The sequence below is a fragment of the Camelus dromedarius genome, chromosome 7, assembly GCF_036321535.1.
Source record: "Camelus dromedarius isolate mCamDro1 chromosome 7, mCamDro1.pat, whole genome shotgun sequence".
NCBI classification, from domain to species: domain Eukaryota; kingdom Metazoa; phylum Chordata; class Mammalia; order Artiodactyla; family Camelidae; genus Camelus; species Camelus dromedarius.
In genome coordinates this window covers 62,796,423-62,813,461 of record NC_087442.1, presented here as the reverse complement: position 1 = coordinate 62,813,461, position 17,039 = coordinate 62,796,423, and the positions used below count along the sequence as shown (strand labels likewise).

At 33.8% G+C, this 17,039-nt stretch overlaps 1 protein-coding gene across 6 annotated transcripts in view; it reads left to right on the top strand.

Annotated features, from left to right (window-relative positions):
* The window catches only part of ANKIB1 (ankyrin repeat and IBR domain containing 1), a 206,799-nt gene that overhangs the window by 163,363 nt on the left and 26,397 nt on the right, over positions 1-17,039 (top strand). For all 6 annotated transcript variants that reach the window (XM_064487578.1, XM_031454873.2, XM_031454874.2 and 3 more), the window contains 5 exons: positions 163-371; positions 1,545-1,633; positions 4,916-5,060; positions 6,125-6,291; positions 12,083-12,171. In XM_064487578.1, coding sequence (XP_064343648.1) covers positions 163-371; positions 1,545-1,633; positions 4,916-5,060; positions 6,125-6,291; positions 12,083-12,171 — 699 coding nt within the window. The remainder of the gene's footprint in view (positions 1-162; positions 372-1,544; positions 1,634-4,915; positions 5,061-6,124; positions 6,292-12,082; positions 12,172-17,039) is intronic.

Genomic DNA, 17,039 nt, shown 5'->3' with positions numbered 1-17,039 from the left:
AAATTTGAGTGGATATAACATACCTGAATATTTCATTTGTAGTTACTACTTTGATATAATTTTTCTTATGTAGATGACCTATCTTTAATTTATGTTACTATGAAGCTCTTAAAAGATTTTTCTCTGTTATTTGAGAGATATCCATTCCATTTTTCTTAAAAGACTGGGACAGGGAGAAATTACTTGAAGCTTGGATGTCCAACCCAGAGAACTGCTGCCAACGATCAGGTGTTCAGATGCCAACTCCACCACCAAGTGGGTATAATGCCTGGGACACGCTCCCTTCTCCAAGAACTCCAAGGACTACACGCTCTTCCGTCACCTCTCCAGATGAAATAAGTTTATCTCCTGGGGATTTGGATACCAGTTTGGTATGGTTTGATATTTGGTGTACTTTCTTAGTTTTAATTTTGATATTGTTTCATGAAACCCCTAGTTAAATGCTTATAATTGAATCCTGTCCTCCATAAAGAGTTCAGTTATTTCATGCTTTGGTAAATATTTATTATCACAGACTATTTTTGTGATCTCTGAATTAGAGAAAAACAAAAGGGTCTTCTTTTCTCATTTTAAGACAGAAAACGTAAAAGAATTTGGGAAAACCATCTACTGTATTTTCACTTACAAGGTCTAGTTGCTTAGTTTTGAACTCACCTTACTGAAATGTTAAAAGTTTTAAAAGTTGAGTTTGTGATAGGCACTTAAACCAAAAATATGAAAATAGTTTTATATTTTTCTGAAGGCTTTATGAAATGTCGATAACTTTGTATTTGTTTCAGTAAAACTTCTGGAGTTTGTCATATAGATACATCTGCATAGTAAATAGTTGCTTTTGGTTGAGAAGCAGTACTGCAATTGTGTGCATTTTTATCTGGCATTCCATTGGTGTACTGTTACAGGAAATTTTTATGTTTCTTGAATGATTCAGCCACTCAAAATATGTGATAAATATGAAAACACTCTTTTATTCTTGAAAAACAGAATCATACTTCTATAATTTACATCTGTAACATTATAAAATTTGCTTCTCCTAAGTTATTGTGTAGAAGATACATAGTTTTGTAGCAGGGTTCCCCGGGTAAAAATCCTTAAATTGCTACTCTGAATATCCTGAGTTGCTATTTTAAAAAACAAAGTTTCTCTGTTTTTGTAGATTTTCTGGGATGAGTATAGGTGAGAGACATGATACTGAAGTGGCTATTTTGCAAGGAGCAATTTGATCTTGACCTGAGTAGATTGTAATGATTTGTTCTTATACTTCCTTTTCCAAATGAATAGTTGCTGGTTAATTTAATACGTAAATTTGGAATTTAAGAATTTGACTTTTCCATTAAAAAATTTAAATCCCACAATAGTTTGTAATGAGGTAGGCTTGGTATTTGTTATTTAGTCAAAGGTAGGCACACTAACTTTAACTTCTTTTAACTTTGAAACACTTAACTTCTTTTAATTACTATACTGGTATTTTTTACCTTAAACTAATGAGCAGTGTTCTCTCTCCGAAGTATGACTTTGTTTGAATCAGTACTTTTCTTCATCTCCAGTGTGACATTTGTATGTGCAGTATTTCTGTATTTGAAGACCCAGTGGATATGCCCTGTGGACATGACTTTTGTAGAGGATGTTGGGAGTCGTGAGTATATGTGCAGCTTAGTATTTCCTGACTGCATGATAACACTCTGATTTGGTAATAAAATTGCTTGCTTTCAATATTTAATGATATGGATTATTTATGTTGGCTTCAGAGTTATAGTGAAACGTATTATACTTTACCACTAAAGAAGAATTTGTTTTTCTTATTTTGACATCCTTCCCATTATTAATTTAGTAAAATTATTTAGTCTAGTAAATAGTGTTATTTAGCTTAATGTAAGGTACTTTTGGGAACAAAGCGGGTATACATAAATGAGTTCTCTTGGCATTCTAATTCATGTTAACATCTGTTGTAAATTTTAAGCCTGCACCTAAATATCTGATTTACGCAGATCTTCCAATGTAATGTATTTCATTATATATAAATACAGTAAAAAAAGAAAAAATAACACTAGTTAGTATCACCACCAGTCTCATCAGAAGAGTCTCTAAGTATTGGGAAGCCATCAAGCTCACAATAGCAGATAATAACTTTTCAGAATTCTAATTTTTATTTGAAGTCTTGAATTTTATCACTGGTAACAAATACTGTCAACTTTTTTCCTTGATATGACAGACTCACTTAATTCATTTTCAGAAACGAAGTCTACTAAATACCAAGTCTGAATAATCATTGTTTGTAGTCACTCTTTCAAGTAAAAATAGTGTTCTATGATAAAAGCAGGTAGGTCTGCTTGTAACTAGAGCAACTTCCTAAGTGCTTTTCCTTAAGACAACAATCTTGCTTTGGTATGCAGCAGAAGTTCATTATACTTATTTCCCATTTCTTTGCACAGAATATCTAAAAAAAAATGTGTACTTGTGGGTTAAGATTTAATATGGTTTAATAGATAATAGTTAATATAGTAAAATAGATAAAAATTATTAATAACTAGTTCATAATGAATAATTTGTATTACTCCATCAAGGACTTCTTAAACAAAACTGGCTTTTTTTTTTCAACTGAGTGTGGAGCATTGAAGAATACCAAGTCTACTGTGTAGTTTTAGTGCCACTACCGTGATTCGTGCTAAATTAGCTTTAACTGGAAAGCAAATAGTGTCTTACTGCTATTATGACATTAGTTTTGACCTTATAAAACCGCTGAAAAGTCTCAGGAACCATCACAGGTCCACAGATCACACTTTGAGAACTGCTTCTCTCTAGCATTTGCCCTGAGTGCTTCATCCATCCTTCTGCCAAACTGTCTTTCCTGACACAGAGTAATACAAGTAATTTTTAACTAGTAACTAAGGTGCAGAATGCCCTTCTATTGGGATATATCAGAGTTTTGTGGAGTGTGTGTTATTCTTAAATGATATTGAAATTAGAGGGGAGGATTTTAAACATGTTGAATTTAAAATGTCTGTGGGGCATTTAAATGAGAACATTGCATATATAATCAAGATCTATAACTAAGGAGGGAGATCTGGGCTTTAAATTTCAGAGTCATTAAGATACAGAGGTTAATTTAAGTTAGGGGCATTTAGATCACCCAGGAAGAATGTATGGAATGGGAAAGGAAGAGTTTTGATGTGAAAACCCTTGGGAACAGTAAATTATAAGTGATCAGGAGAGTAAAAGTCACTAGTGAAAAAAAGGTGGACACAGAGCAACCAGAGATAAGAAGAATGCTAGGAAAAAATAAGTTCTGGAAGCCAGAGGAAAGAGAGAATCTAAAAGAAAGAGCTGTTCAGCAGTGTCTGATGCTCCAGAGAAGTCTTGAGTAATTTAGACTAATGGGTAAGTCTTAATAGCTTTGTTAAGAGCCATTCAGGGAAGAGGTAATAGAAGCCAGAGTGGTACAGGTTGAGAAGTGAATGGTATGAATATGAAGAAGAAATGACAAATTATCATAAACTGTTTTGTCAAAGAACTTTGATGGGAAAAGTCAGGAAAATGGAACTAAAAAGAGTCGTTTGTTTGAGAAAGGTTTTTGGGATGGGACGAGCATGTGTATTGTGCCATTGGTAAGAGAGAGAGAAAGAGAAAGGATAGAGTAAGGAATAGATAGTACAAATCCCAGAGTTGGCCAGAGGATTTGAGGATTAGCCTGGGGAGGAAGGAGGAAGCCCTCTTTCACTGAAGTAAGCAGGAAGAAGGCACAGATGGCTGGCTGAAGATATACCCGGGTTTGTGCTGCGCCGGAGAAGATATTAAGAGAGGGCTGTCTGGTAGGTACTCTTCTCTGAAGTGCCAGGGTGAGATTATGGAGGAAGAAGGAAGTAGATCAAATCTCATCAGATCTGAAGAGATCCCAATAAGATTGATAATTCTTCTTAAGTGCAATGAAATTAAGAGACTAAAGGGAAAAAAATAGGCAGTAGAATAATCAAACTGTTTATAGTGATTACTAGAGAGTGGTGATTTAATTGCCTGGTTTTCTATTTATTTTCTCTAGGTTTAAGTGTAAAATACACATTTCAGAAGTTTGTTTCTTGTTTTTCATAGGAAATATTAATAATAATAAAACTTTTGCTAAAATTCATGAATTCTTATTCTATGCCAGACACCATCTAGATATTTCACATACATTACATCATAATCTGTATAACAACCCCAAGAAGTGCATATTATTATCTCCCTTTTACAGGTAGTGAAACTGAGGCACAGAACAGTTAAATAAATTGCTTTAGATCACATTACTTGTTAGTGCAGTCCTGGAATTCTTTAATTCAAAATCTTGCTCTTAACCACTTAATTCACCTTGGGCTAGATTCCTGCTACTTACCAGGATGTCTAGGGTGTCTTTTCCCTACTACCTCAATTAGTGTGCCTAGAGTAGGACATGAAACTCATTTTAATATTTACCTAAATGAAATGTAAGCAGAAAACCTTTTCTTCAAAAAGTCATGCTATACTCTAATGCCACCTCAAAAATCTCTTGAATTATCTCTTGTTTAATTCTGTGCCAATGCTCTTTTTTATTTTAAAATGTAGAATATTGAGAATTGAATATAGCCTTTCTAAACTACTTATTTCTAAATTTTTAATGTTGAATAAATATTTTCAAGTTTTTAGAGAATAAAGCAAACACATGTAAAAACCATATAAAATATAACTATATAAATATTCATACATATAGAATGAATGGTTGTGCAGGTAATAAATGTTCAGTAATGTTTGTGAATTATATAAATTAATGTACTACAATTGATATTCCACACTTTGTTCATTGGTGTATTTTAATTACACTGTAACAGAAAATATGGCATAAAGAAAAAATTCTTAGAATGTGCAAATAAATTATATCCTTGCCTTTTTTCCTATCAATTGATAATAGGTTTTTGAATCTGAAAATTCAAGAAGGTGAAGCTCACAACATTTTCTGCCCTGCGTATGATTGCTTCCAACTTGTGCCTGTGGATATTATAGAAAGTGTAGTTTCTAAGGAGATGGATAAACGATACCTACAGTTTGATATTAAGGTATGCTTCCAGTTATCTGTATGAATTCCCTAATTTAAATTTTATTAAACCTATATAACAAATTATAATTTTTTGTTTTATTTTTGAAAACACATAAAATAATAGACTCTGTCTCCTGTTTCTAAGAAAAACTGCATAAAGGAATGGTGGCATTAAAGTTTTAAGCTAAAGCATTATTTTATAGTCATGATAGAAGTAAAAGTGAAAAACCATAATAGTAGTTACAAAAAAAAGCTGTTGCTCAGATCTATTTATTTATTTGCCAGACGCACTTTGGTAACTGATTGATCACAAGATAACATTCAAAGTAAATTGTAACTATTTTTAATTTTCCAAAGAACTTGATTTTACTCCTAAATATAAATATTTAGAAATAATTATCAACTTAGAAATTTATGGATTTTTAATTTCATATAATAGCTTCAAATACTAAATTATAATGTTTATTTCATCTTTTTTTCTATCTTTATTTTCAGTCAGGAGATATTCGGAAGTATATGCAGGTCACTTTTTTATGTGATTAAAAATCACATTTTAACATCTTATGCAAATTTTTTATGGTCTAATCCCTAATATATAGACTTGTAAAAAAAGAAGTCCTACTGTTTCTTTGACATAGAAAACATCGTAATATTGACTTTTATGTATTGTTATAGTGCCATTTAGAAAGTTACTGTTCTAATACAACTAATAATCACAAGATTCTATTCACAATTATTTTCCATCAGAAAACTGGCACATTGTATGAGAAAACATTTTTAAATTTCACATTTTCTGTATGAATAGTTGCATTTTTATTTTATCATCATCTACCTGTTTTTAGTTTAAAGAAAAATCAGATTTTTTAAATTATATTATTACTAAGTAATTGCCACTTTTTTTCCTTCTTATTAAGTTGTTTTATACTTTCTGTTACTGTTTTAGGTATTTTTTCAGACTGACTACTCCTTGCTTTTTATTTCACTCTTTTTTTGCTATAAAATAAATTGGCATTAGGGGTACAGTCTCTATTAGAATTAAGAGTCAAAATATCTTATTATGTTTTGTTATTGCTGTTTAAACAGGCCTTTGTTGAAAATAATCCTGCCATTAAATGGTGTCCTACTCCAGGCTGTGAGAGAGCAGTCAGACTAACAAAACAGGGGTCAAACACATCTGGATCTGATACACTCAGCTTCCCCTTGCTCAGAGCTCCTGCTGTGGACTGTGGAAAAGGACACCTCTTCTGCTGGTTAGTACAAGTCAAGTTAGAATGGCCTTAACACCTTTCTAACGGTTTTTAAAGAGAACTTATACTTTGAGTCAGGTCCTTAAATTATAGTATGTTTGATATCATTCTTATTCTTTAAAAAAATGTATAATGAGTGGTAATAGTTTATTGTGTACTTGATGTGTGCCCCTCACTGTGCCAAATATTTTCATGTACTGAATTTTCCTGACAGTGCTATGAATGGAGTGCTATTATACCCATTTTACAGAAGGACGTTTAGGCACAGAGAAGTTGTCCAGGGTTATGCAACTGGGAAATGGCAGAAATGGGATTAGAGCCCAGCCTTGTTTGGTTTTAGAGCTCATGTACTTAACCTCTAATACCATATTACTAACGATAGATTAGAAAATGTTTAGAGTTTAACATTTTTTTCTTAAAATAAACATTTCTAGCAGTGATTCTTAACCAGGGATGCCTAGAATTTAGTATTAAGACAGCTTCTTCCAAATTTTCATCCTAGACTCCAACAAGAGAGATTTTGATTTAGTGGATTTTGGAGTGGAGCTCCAAAAAAAAAAAAAAACCTTAGGTGATTTTTAACACATAGTCCTAGGTAGGAACCAATTTTGTGTGTCTTGTGTTTTATTTAATTTCTAGTGCTGAATAAATACTCAGTATCAACTGATGATAAATCAGTAATGGATAGGCCATGTAACTGTGTATAGTCATTTGACTGCATTTTTCTCTGACATCAGCATTCTGCTTTATTCAGAATAGATTCAGTTATAATTAACTGTTTTTAGTTAATTAAATGACCAAAAGAAGAAATAGCATTTGTTCTGGTTTTTGTTCATTTCCAGATTTATCACATATGCAGGGATACACTTTAGATCGATATGAAATGCTGATCTTCTATACTTACCAGAAACCAACATAAGACTGTAACACTGCTAGATAGTAAAAGGCATAGTTATGGAAATACCCATACTCTGAACAGTCTGTTTCTTAACCTTATGATCATTATCATTAGCTAAAAATACTTCTTGAACTACCAAATATATATAGCACTGAATTCTAGATCAGGTGTCAGCAAACTACTATCTGCACCAATTTTTTTTAAATAAAGTTTTATTAGAACACAGCCACACTCACTCATGTCAGTCTGTTTTCTGATTGTGTATGGCTGCTTTCAAGCTATAACAGCATTGAGTAGTTGTGACAGTGACCATATGGCCTGCAACACCCAAAATATTTAACTATCTGGCTCATGGCAGAAAAAGTTCGCTAGGTTTCTGTGCTAGGTGCTTGAATATAGTGATTAATGAAAGGAAAACCATGTTTATTATTTTCATGGCTAAATCAGATTCAGCAAGTAAAATAGCAACAAAATACTGAATAATAGATTATATTCACATGCCTTAAGGTAATTTTTCAAAACATTTAGAATACACAGTCCTAATTTTATTTTTATGTGTTTTACTATTTGATGATTGATTCCTAGTGCCACCTTTCTACCCCACCAGAAGAAATAAGGATCCAGCTACAAAAATGAGAATTAAATACACATAACTTTAATTGTTAGTATATAAATTATTCTTAGATGAATATGAATCTGCTTTATTGCAAAGTCAGAATATTAAAATAAGAAAATAAAGGAACTTCCTCTTTGGAGTTAGTTTCTTGAGAAACTTAAGCTCTGGTGCCCTAAAGCACTCCATTTTATATATCCTGTGCATCTAGAATAATACTAATTATGTACTATCCTTTGGAAAATTGAGGACAGTTATCCCATAAATCATTTTCTGAGCTCTGTGGTTCATGTAAGCATCCCTGGATGAAAAAAAGCTGATTAAGAGGATTGGCAAAGAGGCTGCAAAAGTGGAAAACAGATTAGTAAAATGTTTAGAAGAAGAAAACATTTGCTGAGATCAGAGGGTAATAAAGCTTTGAAAAGAAAAGAAAAATCTGTGATTGGCATTGTCTTCTTAAACACTGTGGTTTCTATGGTCTAGCTGTTACTAGTTTTTACTATAGGTAACCTTTTACTTATTCTTACGTATTCTTCCCCACTACTCTTTGTATGCTGCAAGTAATAAGTTTGGTTTGACTGAAAATGCGGACAGTAATGGGGAAACCTGCCCAAGATAGGTTAGATTCTAAAATCTATATATGTCTATAAACATATATGATGCTATAAACTATGTATTTCTAGACCAATGTTTGGAGAAATATATCAGCTTACTCTTTCTCACACCCCAAAATACCAGGCTGATCATAGTGAATATCCATTGGAGACTGTATGCCAAAATCACAGGCTCTACTTTGAATTTTATCCCAGTTTGGGGGATCTGTGGATAGCCACACAGATTTAACATCAGATTTGGTAATTATTTACTCCTCCTATTCATAAGGATAGTAGAGAACTTAGCAAATAGAATCATTTTGTGGCATAGCAAGTCAGGACTTAACCTTGTTACCTTTCAGTTTTGAAATTTGTTAAGCTATTGGATTGCTATATGTAGGTATATGATATATGTATATTGTAGGATTTTTACATTGACTGCTTCACCTCTCTAGGCATTAATTTGCAATCTCTGTTTTTACATGGCTTCCTACTGTTACTCATATAGTATCAAAGCTTTGCCTCGTCAAAAATTCTAAGAAAAAGAGAAGTTCTAAGTAGAATCCTGCTGCCTTTATCTAGGGTTTCAAAGAGAAGGAAAATCTGCTTCATGCAAAAGGAAGCTTTGCAAGAGAGATCATTATAAAATAAAGGCATGTGATCATGGGTTTGCATCTTTCTTTCCTTCAAAAGCTCAAATGTTCTTTAAAGATGATTGCAGAAACCACGGAACTAATGTAATTTTTTCTTTTTAAGAACTGCATGTGACAGAATCAGTTGAGAGCCATCCCTAAGAGATGTCTGCCACCACAGGATAGCCCTTTCTATTGTAACTTGTTCACCAACAGGTTCTGTGCCCGTAATAACTGAACCTAGAATGCTTTCTCACACTAGCCTGTATAATTAATTACAATTTATCTGTCAGAATACTTGCCTCAGTCATTGGTGTCTTGGTTAAAACTTTCTTCAGGAATTTAGCTTTCCAATATCTGCAAAACATTCTAGAATCTTCCATTGTTTCTATCAGAACAATCTCTGTTCCCACACGTTGCATAATCCAGATTATCAATCGCCTATTATATTTGGTTGCATTGTTATTACTGTACTTTGGAAAAGGTCAGGCTTATTTTCTCTGATGCCTTAGTTTTCAAAGATACTTAATGGTATTAAATGGCAACCTCTAGCTCTCCTTCTAATTTACAGTTTTTACACTAGCTTCTCTGTTACTTACAAGCTTCTCCTTTTTATGCTCATTCTTAGAATTGCATTGGAAGCTAGTAAAAACTGTGCCAACCAGTTATAACACTCAGAAGTGATCCCACTGATTAGCTTAGCACTTTGGGGAAGCACCTGCATCCTCCTGTGAGGTTCTGGAAAAGAAAACCTTCTGTTGCTGTCTAATGCAACTCAGCCTCAGAGAAGCAAGCACACTCATAAGTAGTTATGGCCTTTTGAAGAGATGACATTAATTTTTTCAGACTCTACTTGAAAACAAATAGCTTTCTCCCCCACATGATTATTTTCTTTTTTCTCTCAGAAAATGTTCTGACAGCAGAGTCAGTCATACCGATTGAATCTACTACAAAAAAAGTATTGAATATGCTGTTTAATCTCCAGTTGGGAGATGGGGGGTAAGGAGGGACTTAAACATAACAGAAATAACTTATGTTGTTGACATCATTTGTTTTGTTCTAGATATTACAGGTATGTAAATAGTCTGCACTTTGGTTTTTTAATAAGTCATAAGAAATGTAAGTTCTGTATTCCCACATGTGTTCTCAAGTACCACATGGAAACGCTGTTCTTAGGCCTGTGGCATATTTCTTACTCTAGTATATGCTACTATATGTACCTAATTAAAATTAACAGTTATCCAGATATCACGCTTTTGGAAAGCAGAGTTGATTTTAATATCTACTAAGGTGATATATCTACTTCCACTTTTAATCAACCCAGTATTTTTTTAATGACTGTTAAATTATCATTAAGTTGTTAAGGAGCTATGTAAAACCAAAGTATGGAAAAGATTTCCCTAATGCCAGATTTGGTAATAAGTCAGAAATTTAAGATAATTAAATTATTCTTTCAAATTACTTAGTGGTTTTTTAAGTATACAATATGGTGGCATTAAGTACATCCACAGTGTTGTACAACCATTACCCTTACCATTTTAGAGCAGTTTTATTATCCCAAACAAAAACTCTGTAACTGTTAAGCAGTAACTCCCCATATTCCCTCCCCAACTCCAGCTGCTGGTTAACTACCATTCAACTTTTCTGTCTCTATGAATTTCCCTATTCTAGATATTTAATATAAGTGGAGTCATACAATATTTGTTTCATTGTGTCTGGCTTATTTCACTTAGCATAATGTCTGAAGACATTCACACATGTTGTAGCATGCATCAGAAGTTCATTCCTTTTTGTGGCTAATACTCCATTGTGTGTTTATACTACATTTTGTTTATACATTCATATGTCAGTGAACACTTGGGTTGTTCCCATCTTCGGGCTATTGTGAATAATGCTGTTAGGGACATTGGCATAAAAGTTTGAGTCCTTGCTTTTAATTCTGTTGAGACTATTTGAGGAACCACCAAAGTGTTTTTCATAACAGCTGCATCATTTTATATTCCTACCAGCAATGAACAAGGGTTCCAGTTTTTCCACACCCTACCAACACTTATTTTCTGTTGTTTTTAAAAAAAAATAGTAGCTATCCTAATGGGTGTCAAATAGAATTGATACATTCTTAATATAGTGAAATGTGTTACTTCATAGTTTGTAAGACTGTCAGTCAGCATGTCTCTAACAAACTTAAACTTTGCAAATAAGATCTTTTTTTAAAAAGACACTAGTGGTGATGATGATGACACCTATAGACTGGTTTTTCTTCACCTAAAATGATATTTTGTTATTAACTAGAGTGATTAGCTTTGTACTACAGAATATAACACATTGAATTAAAACAAACAGTTTGTAAAGGCTCTCAGTCATTTTTAATGTTTGACTTTTATATACCTATAGAAAGGTATATAATTAAGTTACAAATGATAAATTGATATGATTTTAATTATTTAAATCAAAATTTTCCAAATTTCAATAAAACAGAAAATTAGGATCCATCAAACTCAAAAGTAAATTGGATTGCCCTTGCTGTTACTTGGGGATTCAGAGGTAAAAGTAATGACAGGAATGTGATATAAAATAGTACTTCTCAAACTTTAAAATGCAGAAAAATCATGTGGTTTTGATAGAATGCAGATTCTAATTAGAAGGTCTCATGGAACCTGCTCTTCTGCGTGTTTAACATGCTCCTAAGTAATGCAGTGCTGCTAGCCAGAGGAACACACTTTGAACTGCAAGAATTTAAAGTCTTAGTGAGATAGAACCTAACTGATAAAAATATTTTACAGCTCTTAAGTTATGAGAGACTAAATTATAAATATTAGATAAATCTATTTTGAACTTTTTAAAATGTGTAAATAAACGTACTAAGGAAAAATCTGGCTTAGTTTTATCAAGTTTGGGAATCATGTTTCCAATTCCTCTATTGAAATGCTTCATCTCTCAGTAGTCACTGTGCCTGTTTTCTCAACTTTACAATTGAAATAGTACTTCCCATCTATTCTTTTATATTGATATTGATGCAGGATATTTTTTAATTGCCTTTTCTGTGTTTTCCTTTTAGGGAGTGCCTTGGTGAAGCACATGAGCCTTGTGACTGCCAAACATGGAAAAATTGGCTACAAAAAATAACTGAAATGAAACCAGAAGAACGTAAGAGGAATTTTAGATAGCTATATATTTTCTAATAGCTTTCAAAAGATAATGTCATCCTATTTCTTAGAGTCTTCATTTTTAAAGGTTTCAGGTTTGTTAATGCTAGAACTCTCCTTTTTAACATCACCTGCTAACCAACATCCTTTTCGAGATCACAATGGGGAAAACACAGACAGGTTCCGTGTTTCTGATGGACTTATTTTCCAGCCTAAGATAGGGAGGGTAAACAGGGGTCCGTTTAAGTTCACCCCCTACAGCCCTTTCCTTTTATCTGATGTGGGCTCACTAGCTTTTCTGTACTTTATGAGAAGAAATATATGATCTGTACTGAGAGGAAGTTTATTATTTCCCTCAAAGCTTCCAGTGGAGGATAAGGCAAGTTAATTTCTTGCTAATATGTGGTTCTGTGGATTTACTTACATTAAATGCCATGTCTATAACTAATTTTTACTGAGATGTCCGTAAATATATTATCTCTTAATTCTCACAGAAATACTGTAAGATTGATGTTAGTTACCCCATTGTACAGATGAGAAAACTAATGGATTGGATTGAGTGACACAAGACAAACAGAGTGGGTTTTAATTAGCCTTCCTGATAGCAATTTCCATATTTAACAAGTAAATATATCTGCTTTGCAGTAATTTCTCATCCCCTGAAGTGTTTTATGACAATTTTCTTTCATATTAATAGAAATGAAAATTAATTTGGTGTTTTTTAAGTTTTTAAATAATGGGGTTAGTTTGAGGTGTTGCAAACCAGGATTAAGAATTCACACAGTTCATCTACTTATTATGAGCAAAGCACATAAGAAGATGATGCCAGCCTTCAAAGAGTACAGAGTCTAGAAGGGAAGCAGTCAGATAATTACAATATCATGTGGTGACTAATGTAGTTGGATAAAGACAAGAGTACAAAAACAGCAACGACTAACTAAGGTTGGAGGCAGAGAACATCAAGAAATCTGACAGCAACGAGATATGAATTGGGTTTTAGCATACCTGCAGAGGCAGAGGTGTGGTAGGTATTATCAGCAGTTGAAGTGACACTGGGAGAGACTGGCTGGCAGCCATGAGACTATATAGGCATGCATTCTATCGGGCAACACACCATTGCCCAGGAGCTGGTTCTCAGCATTTTATATTCACGAGATTCACTTTGTGTGCTGACTCAGGGTTATTCAGATCCATGGATAAGAGACCACTATGTAAACTAGAATACCGGTTTATTAATTGACAATGAGGGTGATCCCTTTCACATGATGAGAAGATTTATGTCCTTTAAACAGGTGTAGAGGGAAATGGATAATCTCAGGATATTTTATAGTGAGGTCTGATTAAGCATTTCTGTCCTATACATTCTTCATTCAGTCAACAAATATTTTTTAAATAACTGCTTCCCAAATCAGGAAGATTTGTATAGATTGTTCTTGTTCCCCAGGTTCATTGTGTCTCTCTCTTGAATACCGGATAGAGCTTGCCTTTGCTCTCTGGATACCCACCCACTTCCCCTGTTCTCCTGCTGTGTATAGCTATGTCTATGTGTGTGAGTTCCATAAAGAGATTAATACCATTGCCCTGTAACACCTTTAAACATGGCAAGATAATTGGATTTTGCTTTCTTTTCCTGCTTCTGACACCTAGAAGTATCTATATTTCTATTAGAGATGGCTTGCTATTGCCCACCTACCTGTAGTTCTTCATTAATTTCCATGGAATTTAAAATTAAGGTCCACGAGAGAAGTTTGCAGATGAGGCTGGAAAGGTGGGTGTTGCCAGATAGTGGAAGTTCTTGCCACATTGTCTGAATTTATCCTGTTAACAGAATAAGCCATAGAATGCATTTTTAGTAGAGTGGCATTATTAGAGATATTTTTATCAAGATAACTGATAATTAGGAAGGGTAAACTGAAGGAGAGAGACCAGAAGTAGGAAGGTGAATTTTTAGTTTGGGTCCAAGGATGGATTATGATGTCATTGGTTAACTTAGGAAATTCAGATAAAGGAATAACTTTCAGAGGAAAATAATGAGTTTTGTTGTGGGCATTTTGCACTTGAGGCACTTGCAGGACATATATGTGGAGATGTCCAGTGGATTTTAAATGTGCTTGTCTACAGCTCAGAACAGATGCTGAGAAGACTTAGGAGTAACTTGTTGCTTTTAAATAGCATCTTCATTATGTCTTTAACATTTATTGTGTGCTGTTTAATGGTAGAATACAGAAATAAGATGCCTTCTATGCTCTTGAAATTTGTATTTTAGAGATGGAGACAACCATATACAAAACTCAGAAAAATAAGTATTGTAAGTGCTGTGAGAGAACAGTATACCTCTGGTGCATTGTGAGGGAAGGGAGGGACAAAAGAGATCAGTTATCTCTAGGAGAGTTAGGGGAAGCTTAACTGATGCATAAGTCACGTCTTGACAGCTGGTAGATATTCTTTACACAGACCAGAATAGGAAGGCATTCTAGGCTTAGAATGAAGTAGGGCTATAAAATATCACAGCATATTCAAGGATTGCAAATAATTCAGTACAGCTAGTGCAGAGGTGCAGTAAGAGATGAGACTGCACAGGCTGAAGTCCAGATCACGCACAGGGTCATATGTAATGCTGAAAGATATGACTTTATCCTGAGACACCAGAAGAGTTTTGCTTAGGAAAGTGATAACTGAAGATGCTTATTTAGAAAGATCACTCAGGTGGAAGTGTGGATGATGAATTAGGGACTATTGAGATACTAGATAAGAATACTTTTTCTGAGACAACCTCAGAATGTCCAGGTAAGCGGACATAAGGGCTTGAACAAGACAGAGGCAATACAGATAGGAGAGGAGAGGTATTATACAGGAGAGGTAAGAAGATAACTTTTCATTTTGGTAACTTGTAAATCTAGTGTACTTATCAGTTGCCTAAAAGAATTAATGCACCACAGGAAGTAGTTAGTACAAGAAATTATTTAATTCTTGACTAGAAAATGGCCAGAAGTGTCTGATTTGAATAAAACAAGTATTTTGAAATGGGTAACTATTTTTAGTTATCCTTTAGCAATGTAAAAGTGCATCAATCATTCCATACCCAAAAATAGGTTTTTATTAGAGAAAGAAAGGGGGAATGACCTGGCTAGTAAGTAGAGATTGTTGGTGGGACTGTGACAGAATATCCTTGCACATGATGATGATCCTGATAATGAGAGAAGAGAAATAGAACTAGAAAATGCTGTACATAGAGTATATGTGGTTACTTCTGGTGGCCAGAGATAGGGAGACCTCAAATTAAAAACTGAAAGTCATCATCAAAGAATTTCAAATGGGGTTTTAATTCAGAAACTTGGAGGAACTTTAGAAAATTTGAAGCAAGAGACCCAGGTCTATCACAGAAGGAGCCAAAGCCAAGACTACAGAGAAAATTCCCATTGCTGAGAAAAACCTAGGCATTTTCTCACTGTACTGATGTATATCCACCACAGTGAAAGGCGGTAGTGACTCACCAGTAGACTGTTAATGACCACTTAAATTTATGAAATTTAGGGTGACACTTAAAGCAAACAATAATAGGCCAACTATAATATTTAAATAGAATGTCATTAAATATGTAAAAATAAATACTCCAAAAAAGAAAACTGTAATTGAATGCTGTATTGAGTTTACATGTTAATTTGAATCATGGTCATATATCTTTGGCATAAGAATTTTCAACTGTATTTATAGATTCATGAGATCATTTTCTCCCTTATCTCTAGTTTTCCAAATTCTTTAACTTATTAGACTTAAAAGGAGTGACAAAATCTAATTAATGTGAATAATATTAGAAAATATACTGAGCTCAGCTCAAAGAATTAATCCCATATAAAGATTCAAATACAGTTTTTCAGTACTGAAACTGCCTCTGTGATAGCTAATCAGAGCACAAAGCAGGAATGATTATATTTTCTGTGAAATGATAATTTATAAAATTTTCAGACCAATTTTTTCATAGTACATACTCAGTGATGATTATTGAATGCAATTCAAATGGTCTTTAAGAATTCAGTCTTTAAAAGCAACTTTGTTTTCACTTCCATACATGTTGATTCTAATAATAGACTTTAGACTGTTATCTGTAATACTTGATTAAATGAAATTAATTTTTCTTACAAAGAGGCCTAAGCACAGTAGATTATTAAGGCAAGAAGATCAAGATATAGTAGACATGTAACTGAAGTGAAGGGAAGAAGACTCACCAGGCGGACTGAAGGGAGGTCGGGTATTGCGGGTATTTAGAAGCGTGTGTACAAAGGGCAGACGTATGAAATGAGCGTGTCCAGAGCACTGGTAGTGAAGGCATTTTTTTCCAGCACAGATTTTTGTTGTAATAATAGTTATTTCCTGAACATGATTTACTTCATGTAATCCTCTAGAATGCAGTTTGAAACTAGCGTTCTCTCCCAAGGGTAGGAGGGAAAAAACTGTTATGTTGCAGGCCACACAGCAGCTTTGTTTTAATGGCTTTGTGCTTTATTTTTTATAACAATGGACAATAAAGATCATAAGAATATGTTGGAGCCTCTGAGCTAAAAATAATGTCAATGCTGAAGGGAAGAAAAAGGCTACTACTTTTAAACAAAAATTAGATGTTGTACTTAGTGATTAGGTTTTAACTATTAACTAGTTAACTGTTGTTTCTCTTTGCCATGTGTAATTGAAAACCAGTGCTTTACAGTCCAGCAGTAGCTGCTATTCTGTTGTTGACAGAAACTTAAGTAGATTGGCACCCAGGGTTCCTTGTGGCAAGACAACCCTCCCCTCCCCCCAACTCCTCCACTACTAGTCTCTGTCAGAGGGCTGCTGCTGGTGCTTAGTTCTGCCAGTTCATAAGCAGACGAC